Here is a 12,792-nt window from a genome sequence, read left to right as displayed (position 1 = left end):
GCGCCTAGCGGTGGGAGCGGCGCCGAGCCCACCCTGCGCCTAGCGGTCGGAGCAACGCTGAGCCCACCCTGCGCCTAGCGGTCGGAGGGGCGCCGAGCCCACCCTGCGCCTAGCGGTGGGAGCGGCGCTGCGCCCACCCTGCCCCTTTAGTGACCCAGCCTGCTTTGCTGGGGTGTCTGATGACGCTCATCCATAAGCTCTCCTAGTTCCCCAAGCCGTGCTTCTCTTTCTCTCCAGGTACAAAGTAGGCTGGGAAGGGGAGAGCCATACAATGTTGGAAAAAGACGCGTGGCTTTATCTGGAAGTCGATTGAATTTCTTTTGCTTCCCCGACCCGGTTAGGAACGACAAGGAAGATACTGAATCTCGCCCTCCGGAAATTGGGCGCATTTGAACTCGGTGAATCGTGTCCCTGTGAGGAAGCCTAGTATTTACTTTTGTGCGAGGATAGCTGGAAATAAAAGCGGCTAGTAATGCAGAGATTTCATTAAGCTAGGGCGTCTCCCCGCCCACCCTACCCCCCACCGCCAGGAATGAAATAGGCCAGTTAGACAGAAAACACCTTTGGGAGAAAAGTAATGACTTCTAGGTAGGCCGAATTGCCTGGAAATTATACCAAGCAGAGGCAGAACCTTCCGTTCCTTCCTGGCGATGTTGATTCTATATTATTGTTCCCCCAGTGTGGGGGTGCTTTGTACTTCCCAAAGTCAGGGTAGACTGGTTACCTGTCCTCTGCTGAGAAAATGCAGTGGTAGTGCTTTGCTCTACTTTCTTCACTGTTTAAACATGTTCCACATTTTTCTAATGCCTTCTGAGGATTCTAACCCCAGCCACCGAGTTCCTCGCCCTTGGCGATTGTGATACCTGCGGTGCTCTCACTCTCCTTGGGAAACATGGTTCCAAAGATGCTCGGCAGGAGGCAGGTTAAAGGCTGTGCTTTCAGATGCTGAAGGTTGCTTTGTTACTTAGATGTTTCCATTTCCTGCATAGAGAAGGGGGGAAATCACGGGGTGCATTCTTTCTTTTCTTTTCTCTACATCCAGGGGTGTAGCTTGGTTTGAGCCTTTATATACTATACCCACAGGGAAGGGAATGATAGGGCAGTCACCAGTGATTAATATCTTCCACTCCGCCTTTCCTGTTGTTCTGACTTATCTTCAGGATTCTCAGTTATTTGAAGAGATGTGTGGGAACTTATCCGCACACACCAGTTCAGCTCTGGAGAGAAAAAGTATTTATCTAGTGTTTATTATTAATGTAATATTCCATATGGATAATTCAAGTTTTAAAAATCTCCAGAGCATCTCCTCCATGGGAGATTAACATTTTTATAATTCTTAGCATAATTGCCTAAATTCTCCATCTTAAAGTTACCCTTTAACTATGTATGTACAGTTTCTTTTACCAAATTTCAAACTGTGGTTAGCTCTTTTTTTAAAAAATATATCAGTGGCTTATACAATTTCATAAATTTCACATTCCAATCTTCCTATGCTTTTAAAACAATATTTTAAGAAAAATGTATATTTATCATCTGCTGGGCTTGATATCTCATGCCTGTAATCCTAGCCCTTTGAGAGGCTGAGGTGGGAGGATCGCTTGAGGCCGGAAGTTTAAAACCAGCCTGAACAACATAGCAAAACCCCATCTCTATAAAAAATTTTTTAAAAAAGAAAATGTATGTTTGTCAATCATTTCTTAGTTGCTGTTTTTCTAAAGAAAAGATGAAAAATTTAAAAACTAATGCTATATATATATATACAGGTCTTTTAAAGAGTAAGAACCAAACTTTACTGAGCTGTTACTAAGAACTTCACAGGCATGAGTTATTTATTAAACTCTCATTGAAAAAAATAGACTGTCTTAATCAATACACTTGTGAGGGCCCTAAGGATGTCTATATGATTATAAAATAACAAAGCTATTCACTAAAAATAGTCACTTTGGAGGTGGAAGTAAGAGTAGGGGCAGGGAAACGCCAAGCACTGATAGAAATATATTAAGTTACATCACAATTGAAGAACATGGCTTTTAGCCTGCAGCTTCTGACTTAGGGTTTTCTCTCTGGTAGCCCTACATTGATCTTGAAAAACTTGTTTTGGGGGGAGAATTGAGTAGTAGCTGTTGAACTAGGGAGGGGATTGTCTTTTATGGGATGCACCATCCTCTCTTTGGATGGAATTCCTCACACCTCAATCTCCACCCTCCCCTCATTAAGTGGATGCTAATGTACGTTGAGTGATGAGGCGGGGTAAGAGCTGGGGAAATAAAGGCTTCTTGGTGTTTTTTTGTTGTCCTCCCCTCTGCCCCCAAAATAAGCAGTTCACAACATTAAATACCTACACAAATGTGCAATTCTTTATAAATAGATGTTTACATACAGTAAGTTTGATACACTACAGTTAGGCCATCTAGGTATAAATAAGGAAGTAAAGGTTGGGTATTATCTGACGAACTGGGAATCATGGTACTTCATTCTAATCACTTTACTGCCTGCATAGACTCAGACTGTAAAGATGTTATATTAACCAGGGTTATTATCAGCTACTGCTCTTCCGCTTCAAAGCCCTAGCCTTCCCCGGTATTTATCATTCTTGAAATATACACGATTTTAAACGGGCTATTTCTTCTTGTCATAGTGTCCTTGGCTACAGTAAAATTGTGTGGTGCAGTTGGAGTTAGAATATCATAGAACTAGGGGACAACTACACAGTTGTGTTGTTTCTTTATTTTGTTGTTTTGTTTTTTTAAATCTTAACCTGCAACACCCTAACAGTGAACTGAATGTACAACCATGATGCCTGATGCAGTTCTACAAGAATCCTAACCCTCATTAGGATCTCATTTAACAAATTCAAGAAGCTCTTTGTTAAAAAGCCTTTTTTCTTTCTTTTTTTTTTTTAAAGCCAGTCAAATTTAGCAGTGGGGGTTGTAAAGGGCCTTTTTTCTTAATTTAGCTCTATTGCCTGCTCACGAATCATTTGAAGCATGTTTCAACAAACAGCTCTCTGTTTCAGAAACTGTTACTTGAAAATTTAACAGTATGAGAATGTGAGATGATGACAATACTTTTGTACTGTGAAGTCTCCTTTTTAATTAATTTGAAACTTTAGAAAGTTGAGATACATAACTACAATTAAGAGAATCCCAAAGAGACAGTAAAAAACAAACAAACAAAAACTGTTTGGTTTTTTGTACAGTATCTTTTTATTTTTTGTGGAAGCCCCATTTAATTCCATCTATTTCTTTCTTTCTCTTTTTTTTTTTTTGGAGACGGAGTTTCACTCTGTCACCGAGGCTGGAGTGCAGTGGTGCAATCTCGCTCACTGCAGCCTCCACCTCCCAGGTTCACGTCATTCTCCTGCCTCAGCCTCCCAAGTAGCTTAGATTACAGGCACCCACCACCACGCCTGGCTACTTTTTTGTATTTTTAGTAGAGACGGGATTTCACTATGTCAGTCAGGCTGATCTCAAACTCTTGACCTCAGATGATCCTCCCACCTTGGCCTCCCAACGTGCTGGGATTACAGGTGTGAGCCACCACGCCTGGCCACATCTCTTACTCTTTTAAGCACTGGGGATACAGCAGTGAACAAAGCAAACTCCCTCGTATAGCTCACATTTGAGTTGAGGAAGGTAAATAATAAATCCTTCTCATGGATCAACAACTCATGTTGCTATTTCATACTTGGTGGTCAGGAAAGTTGGCTGATGAGATGAGACCTGAAACAAGTGAGGATGTGAGCTGTGTGGATAGAGCAGAGCTCATGAAACCAAACTGATTGTTTGTTTATTTTCTCAAGATTGACTGATTACTCGGAGTATAGGTTGGCGATCAGGGTGACCAGGCTAATGACATGAAATCTAGCAAACTGATGATGGCTGAGGTCAAGCTAAGGGTGACTGTTTTAAGTGTGAAGGAATAGGCAACTGAGTTCACTCAGTGACATTATTGGAGGGGCAGAGGATATTACAAAAGTGAAATAAAACATTAGAAGGGTTTGCATTTGAGTTTTGGGGCATGAATATTTTTGGGTGCTAGTACATTAGACACACATAATTTCCCTTTCCTCCCAAAAAAATCCATTAAATAATTTTATCAGGAACTTCCGTAGACATTTCCTTATGTAGGTTTAGACTCTGATTTTATTCTTTCAGATATTAATGACCTTCACCTTCTCTTTTCTCTCAATCATAAAAAGATGCTGGATATCAAATTTCACTTTAGTTTTCAATAATCCTATCTACCTTTATTTAAGTCTCCACTCTCAACTCATTACATTTCTCTTCTTGAGAAAAACATTTAAACTTGAAAGTAAAATACTTAATTCTAATAACTATTAGGATATTAATGGCATGGAAAGACTTCACTGCAACTTCGGCACAGTGATTTGTTTCTAAGGCTCTAGCAAAAGGCATAGTCAAATGTAATTTAAAATCAAAGCTTTATTTTATTTTTTTAATTAATTAATTTTTTTTTTTTTTTGAGGCAGTCTTGCTCTGTCTCCCAGGCTGGGGTGCAGTGGCGCCATCTCAGCTCACTGAAAGCTCCACCATTCTCCTGCCTCAACCTCCTGAGTAGCTGGGATTACAGGCGCCCGCCACCATGCCCAGCTAATTTTTTGTATTTTTTTAGTAGAGACTGGTTTCACCGTGTTAGCCAGGATGGTTTCAATCTCCTGACCTCATGATCCGCCTTCCTCAGCCTCCTAAAGTGCTGGGATTACAGGCATGAGCCACTGAGCCCAGCCCCAAAGCTTTATTTTTAAGAGATTTCATTTGAATTAAAGAATCTTCCTAGGCCCCACGTAGAGCCCCACTTAGTCCCTGTAGCTTTGGACATCCATCCAGTCTAGGGGGCCATGACGAGCAATGGAAATGTAATCTGACATGGTACATAGATGGCAAAAAGTGTGGTCCAGCTGCTAAGACTCTGCTCTTAACGAGAACTTTGCACAACTCCTTTTAGTCCTTGGTCTACATGTGAAGCACCAACTCAGTATCTTAGAGGTGAAGGCATGAATATATGTGATATGTCCAGCTGCATTGGTCTTCTCATGTATCAAATAAGAAATATACCTGTCTCCTCCTGGTGAATAAAAGTGCAGTTTATAGTCTGTAGATCAATGCCAAGGATTCTGTAAACATAATTATGCCCTTTTATTATAAAAGGACGTTAACTTATCATACAAGGTTTGGAAAAGCTAAGATACCAAATCAGTTTGGGAAGAGTGCAGCAGGGAGGAAAAACCAGTTGCCAAAATTTGATTCATGGCAAAGTGAGCAACCACCAAAAAAAAAGGAACAATTTTTGTTACCTTTTTTTGGGCAGCTGTCACATTAAATATTATTTGATGGTCTCTATGATAGTGGCAACTGACAGGTAGCTACATGTTACAGGATACTCGGTATCCAATTTGATAATTCATATCTTATTAAGATGAAAGAGTATAACTCATTAAGGCAAATGGCAGCTGCATGGGTGCTTAAAGAAAAGACAACTTTGCAATTAAGTTGCTAGTGTATTAAAAAAGAACTACTACCTAAACAGCTGCCTGATGACCTAGTTCACATACTATGGAACTGTGGAGTATTTTTGTAGAATCTCGAAATTATATGAAAGTTATGTGTCATACGATTTTTTTAATAGAATGTAAATAAACTTAGTGATGAATTACTATAATCATCTACACAATCATATTTTACTTTGAGTAATGATGAAATCCTAGCTAAAATAACTTCTGTTGTGCCTGGTCATATTTCTAGATATGATAGGTTTGTCTTCAGCGCTATCATTGCATGAATGTGATGAGATGTATGCAAACAGTTTATCCTTTTATACTTGATTGTTTTTTGCTATTTTTCCCCTAGCAATCGATATATCTGAGCAAAAGCAGATGACACTGACAAAATATTGTAATTTTTTACAAACAGAATTAGGGCCAATTTTACACATCACCACATAGAAACTGTCTATTGATACGGCTCCAGAAATTCTGTTTGTTTGACCCTTATGGACTATACTTCTTCATTTCCAGTCTAGTATTTTCTGCTAAATTACAGGGTTTTTTTTGTTTTGTTTTGTTTTTTCCTTTCACATTCTCTCACCATCAAACTGTCCCTCATGGCTAAATTACTCCCTCACTTCAAGCCTTTCCTTAGCTATTTAACTGTCTTTGTCAGCCTTTCAAGCCTTTGTTCTTATTTGACTGCTGTTTTCATACATCCATTTTACTTTCTAACTTGTCACTTCAGAATCTAAAATGACCCTTCCAAAGTAGAAGGGAAGCTCCCTTTTTTATGACCACTGGGGGAGCCTTATTTCTGTGGCCCTCGCAGCCACCCTCCACTCTTATTTATTCAGCATTCTTTGGCACCAGTCCCTGGGCTGTCATCAAAGGTACCCACGGTATCTAATTTAGATAGCTGATGCATAGTTTAGCTTTATGGCTCAGCCATCTCTTATTTGTTCGGCCCAGGAAATCCCAGGTCAGGTGCCCATTTCATTTTTTCTTGTTCTCTATGGCCAGGAGACACAGTCATTAGACAGAAATGTAATGCTGCTTGCTGGGGAAGAAGATTCCCCTGATAATTTCATTTACTTCCTACAAGGAGATACAGCTCATAGTTCAACTCCAGATGAGAAACTCCTTTATATTCAGATAGTGAACATATTTCTAAGAAGCCTAAATAACCCTACCTTTGGTTACACTATTTAGAATTCATGACTAAGCTCCTGCAAAGTCTTAGCTTTGCTTGTTTTTAATTATTAAACAATCTTTGACTAATTCGTCCTTTTCTAAACCCTCCAATTACTACTGTCTGCTGAAAATTAGCCTATATTCCCTATGCCTGCCACATCATGTTACTCACTTCTTCCCAGCTTTCAGCCCTGGCTAAGGTTGTGTATATTAAAGCATGCAAGCATTTCTAGCTTTAGTGCAGCCTTACTATACTTTTAAAACCGGTGTGAGGCATTGAAAAGACTTGGCCTGGGGATTGTGAATCTTCTTCTGGCTCTATCTATAGCTAAATATTTCCTATACCCTGAGAACCTCAATTTTTATCAGCTAAATCGATAATCGGGAATTAGAGCATAAATTGAACTAGATAACTTTGGGGTTCTTATTGGTTTCTACCGACTTAGATCTTTTTCTTTTTATTGAGACGGAGTCTCTCTTTGTCACCCAGGTTGGAGTGCAGTGGCGTAATTTCTGCAACTGGGTTCAAGCAATTCTCTTGCCTCAGCCTCCCGAGTAGCTGGGACTACAGGAGCGTGGCACCATGGCTAGCTAATTTCTTGTATTTTTTTGTAGAGATGGGGTTTCACCATGTTAGCCAAGATGGTCTCTCAATCTCCTGACCTCGTGATCCACCTGCCTCCCTAAGTGCTTATAGGCCTGAGTGGATTATAGACGTGAGCCACCATACCCGGCCAGATCTTTTCTTATCCTCAGTAATGGAGAAGTCATAGGCTTTAGATAGCTAGATATTGATAAGAAGTTAAATTGGATGTATAACCTGAGGGTCTAAAGCCCAGTAAGGGAATTTTAAAGTATATAACAATGAAAAGATGAAAACCAATCTTTTCTGGCTGGAGAAAACACTCTGAAGTAGGTTTTCTTTGTTTTTTAATAAGGTTGTAAGTAGTATTGAGACAAAATGAACTTTTTACTTGAAGCGTGATGTGTATTTAGTCTTTGTTTTTGAAAGTAGGTTACTACATATGATGACACATTGTAGCAAAAGAGTATATTCCATATAGCCTACTTTCTCTCTGGACAGAAGACTGACTTCTGAGCTACATAAGTCACTGCTTAAGAAAAAAACAGTCACCATTGCTTGGGAGGCTAAGGCAGGAGGACTGCTTGAGCACAGGAGCCTGGGCAGCATCGTGAAATTCTGTCTCTAAAAAAAAAGAAACAGAAAAGTGTAAATGACCATAATATAGAGTATGCACAAATTACACTTGAAAAATCCTCCAGAGGCTCGGCGCAGTGACCCACACCTGTAAAACCAGCACTTTGAGAGTCTGAGGTAGGCAGATCACCCGAAGTCAGGAGTTGGAGACCAGCCTGACCAACATGGAGAAAAACCCTATTTCTACTAAAAATACAAAATTAGCCAGGCGTGATGGCGCATGCCTGTAATCCCAGCTACTCAGGAGGCTGAGGCAGGACAATCGCTGGAACCTAAGAGGAGGAGGTTGCGGTGAGCTGAGATCATGCCATTGCACTCCAGCCTGGACAACAAGAGTGAAACTCCATCTCAAAAAAAAAAAAAAAAAAAAAAACTTTCAGAGTGAAATTAGTAATAAAATGATATATAATAGCATTAAAGTTTTGGAAAGAAGGTTATGTATGTGTTCATAGGTGTTCTCACCTGTATTCTTAGATAGCTATGCTTTGAATAACACATCAGGATTTTGCTTGGCAAACACAGACCTACCAGGCAAAAATTGTCCTCGTTTATCAGACAAACAAAATGAGCAGAGGCCTAGCACGGATGGCTTCTCAAGTCACACAGCGAGGCAGTGGTTGAGCAAGCAATACATCTTCCCAGGTTAAAGATTGCAACTCACCATCTGTTGCTTGTAAGACTTACTTTATCTCAACAAAACAAAAACACGTGTTAGATCTTTACTTCCTTGGGGAAAATGGGGCAGGAAGAGTTTGCACTTGGTTTTTTGTGAAAGAATGTTAGAAACATAGGAAACGCATAGTATTTTGACTATCAGCTGAAAGGTCCTAAATGTTAAACTAGTAATTTGCAATCTGTGATCCTTGAATTGTCTTTTTGTTTCTTTCAGGTGGTGCCCAGGCAACATGGGTGACTGGAGCGCCTTAGGCAAACTCCTTGACAAGGTTCAAGCCTACTCAACTGCTGGAGGGAAGGTGTGGCTGTCAGTACTTTTCATTTTCCGAATCCTGCTACTGGGGACAGCGGTTGAGTCAGCCTGGGGAGATGAGCAGTCTGCCTTTCGTTGTAACACTCAACAACCTGGTTGTGAAAATGTCTGCTATGACAAGTCGTTCCCAATCTCTCATGTGCGCTTCTGGGTCCTGCAGATCATATTTGTGTCTGTACCCACACTCCTGTACCTGGCTCATGTGTTCTATGTGATGCGAAAGGAAGAGAAACTGAACAAGAAAGAGGAGGAACTCAAGGTCGCCCAAACTGACGGTGCCAACGTGGACATGCACCTGAAGCAGATTGAGATAAAGAAGTTCAAGTATGGTATTGAAGAGCATGGTAAGGTGAAAATGCGGGGGGGGTTGCTGCGGACCTACATCATCAGCATCCTCTTTAAGTCTATCTTCGAGGTGGCCTTCTTGCTGATCCAGTGGTACATCTATGGATTCAGCCTGAGTGCTGTTTACACTTGCAAAAGAGATCCCTGCCCACATCAGGTGGACTGTTTCCTCTCTCGCCCCACGGAGAAAACCATCTTCATCATCTTCATGCTGGTGGTGTCCTTGGTGTCCCTGGCCTTGAATATCATTGAACTCTTCTATGTTTTCTTCAAGGGCGTTAAGGATCGGGTTAAGGGAAAGAGCGACCCTTACCATGCGACCAGTGGCGCACTGAGCCCCACCAAAGACTGTGGGTCTCAAAAATATGCTTATTTCAATGGCTGCTCCTCACCAACTGCTCCCCTCTCGCCTATGTCTCCTCCTGGGTACAAGCTGGTTACTGGCGACAGAAACAATTCTTCTTGCCGCAATTACAACAAGCAAGCGAGTGAGCAAAACTGGGCTAATTACAGTGCTGAACAAAATCGAATGGGGCAGGCGGGAAGCACCATCTCTAACTCCCATGCACAGCCTTTTGATTTCCCTGATGATAACCAGAATTCTAAAAAACTAGCTGCTGGACATGAACTACAGCCACTAGCCATTGTGGACCAGCGACCTTCAAGCAGAGCCAGCAGCCGCGCCAGCAGCAGACCTCGGCCTGATGACCTGGAGATCTAGATAGAAGCTTGAAAGCATCAAGATTCCACTCAATTGTGGAGAAGAAAAAAGGTGCTGTAGAAAGCGCACCAGGTGTTAATTTTGATCCAGTGGAGGAGGTACTCAACAGCCTTATTCATGAGGCTTAGAAAACACAAAGACATTAGAATACCTAGGTTCACTGGGGGTGTCAGGGGTAGACGGGCGGAGAGGGAGGGGATAAGAGAGGTGCATGTTGGTATTTAAAGTAGTGGATTCAAAGAACTTAGATTTTATAAATAAGAGTTCCTTTAGGTGATACATAGATAAGGGCTTTTTCTCCCCGCAAACACCCCTAAGAATGGTTCTGTGTATGTGAATGAGTGGGTGGTAATTGTGGCTAAATATTGTTTTACCAAGAAACTGAAATAATTTTGGCCAGGAATAAATACTTCCTGAACCTCTTACGTCTTTTCAACAGGAAAAAGACAGAGGATTGTCCTTAAGTCCCTGCTAAAACATTCCATTGTTAAAATTTGCACTTTGAATGAAGGTAAGCTTTCTAGGCCTGACCCTCCAGGTGTCAGTGGACTTGTGCTACTATTTTTTCTATTCTTGGCATCAGTTTAAAATTCAGACAAGGCCCACAGAATAAGATTTTCCATGCATTTGCAAATCTCAGCGTTATACGTATATTCTTTTTCCATCCACTTGCACCATATCATTACCATCACTTTTTCATCATTCCTCAGCTACTACTCACATTCATTGAATGGTTTCTGTAATAAACATTTTTAAGACAGTTGGGATGTCACTTAACTTTTTTTTTTTAAGCTAGAGTCAGGGAATCAAGCCATGCTTAATATTTAACAATCACTTGTATGTGTGTGGAAGAGCTTCTTTTGTTTGTCATGTATTGGTACAAGCAGATACAGTATAAACTCACAAACACAGATTTGAAAATAATGCACATACAGTGTTCAAATTTGAACCTTTCTCATGGATTTTTGTGGTGTGGGCCAATATGGTGTTTACATTATATAATTCCTGCTGTGGCAAGTAAAGCACACTTTGTTTTTCTCCTAAAATGTTTTCCCCTGTGTATCCTATTATGGATACTGGTTTTGTTAATTATGATTCTTTATTTTCTCTCTTTATTTTAGGATATAGCAGTAATGCTATTACTGAAATGAATGATTTCCTTTTTCTGAAATGTAATCATTGATGCTTGAATGATAGAATTTTAGTACTGTAAACAAGCTTTAGTCATTAATGTGAGAGACTTAGAAAAAATGCTTAGAGTGGACTATTAAATGTGCCTAAATGAATTTTGCAGTAACTGGCATTCTTGGGTTTGCCCTACTTAATACACAGTAATTCAGAACTTGTATTCTATTATGAGTTTGACAGTCTTTTGGAGTGACCAGCAACTTTGATGTTTGCACTAAGATTTTATTTGGAAGCAAGAGAGGTTGAAAGAGGATTCAGTAGTACGCATATAACTAATTTATTTGAACTATATGCTGAAGACATCTACCAGTTTCTCCAAATGCCTTTTTTAAAACTCATCACAGACGATTGGTGAAAATGCTGAGTATGACACTTCTTGCATGTCAGCTACATAAACAGTTTTGTACAATGAAAATTACTAATTTGTTTGACATTCCATGTTAAACTACAGTCATGTTCAGCTTCATTGCATGTAATGTAGACCTAGTCCATCAGATCATGTGTTCTGGAGAGTGTTCTTTATTCAATAAAGTTTTAATTTAGTATAAAGATAGCCGCTATATTCCGTGTGATTTGTTTCCCCTGCCGAGACGTAGTCTTGCTCTGTTACCCAGGCTGGAGTGCAGTGCCACGATCTTGGCTCATTGCAACCCCTGCCTTCCAGGTTCAAGCAATTCTCCTGCCTCACCTTCCCGAATAGCTGGGATTACAGGCACCCGCCACTGTACCTGACTAATTTTCGTAATTTTAGTAGGGATGGGGTTTCACCACGTTGGCCAGGCTGGTCTGGAACTCCTGACCTCGTGATCCACCCACCTCGGCCTCCCAAAATGTTGGGATTACAGGGGTGAGCCACCATGTAATCCTGGACTATATTTAAAACGAATTGATGGCATATTTTAGATTAAACACATTTATACTGGTTATCAGAACTTAAGCAAATAATGTCATGTTTTCAGGGACAATATTTATCATTAGCTCTGTTCAGTGCAACATTAATTGTAAACATTTTTGGATATCTATTGAACCAAAAGGAAGATAAAATGTTAAATTTGAAATATATCTTTAATGGGATGTGTGATAGAGTTTAAAATAAGGAAATATTGAGCCTGTAATCCCAGCACTTTGGGAGTCCAAGGTGGGTGGATCACCTGATGTTGGGAGTTCCAGATCAGCCTGACCAACATGGAGAAACCCTGTCTCTACTAAAAATACAAAAATAGCTAGATGTGGTGGCGTATGCCTGTAATCCCAGCTACTCAGGAGGCGGAGGTTGCAGTGAGCTGAGATCGCCCCATTGCACTCCAGCATGGGCAACAAGGGAGAAACTCCATCTAAAAAAAAAAAGAAAAACATTGAGTAATTTAGTAGATTAGACATGACATGAGTAAGCACAAAATCTTAATGATGATGAAATTTTAAAGCTGGAAAGGCTGAAGAAACAAGAATAAATAAGAAGGGGTCAGTTTGAGTGTAGTTACATGAAGCAGCAAAAGAATAAAATTTATTTCAGTTCACAATATTGTAAAAATACAGAAAACAAGATTTTAAAAATTCATGATACCCAAGAAAAAAAATAAACCATTCAAAGGGAGTAGAACAATTCTGGGCAATTGATTATTTTGTAGTTT

The 12,792-nt window shown here is 40.3% G+C and overlaps 1 protein-coding gene across 1 annotated transcript in view; it reads left to right on the top strand.

Moving 5' to 3' along the window:
* The window catches only part of GJA1 (gap junction protein alpha 1), a 13,802-nt gene extending 2,088 nt beyond the window's left edge, over nt 1–11,714 (top strand). The window contains exon 2 of the mRNA XM_023197143.2: nt 8,809–11,714. Coding sequence (XP_023052911.1) covers nt 8,825–9,973 — 1,149 coding nt within the window. The 5' untranslated portion in view covers nt 8,809–8,824 and the 3' untranslated portion in view covers nt 9,974–11,714. The remainder of the gene's footprint in view (nt 1–8,808) is intronic.
* Nucleotides 11,715–12,792: the final 1,078 nt, after the last annotated feature.

The sequence above is a fragment of the Piliocolobus tephrosceles genome, chromosome 5 (assembly GCF_002776525.5).
Source record: "Piliocolobus tephrosceles isolate RC106 chromosome 5, ASM277652v3, whole genome shotgun sequence".
Classification (NCBI taxonomy): Eukaryota; Metazoa; Chordata; class Mammalia; order Primates; family Cercopithecidae; genus Piliocolobus; species Piliocolobus tephrosceles.
This window is presented reverse-complemented; position numbering and strand designations above follow the sequence as displayed.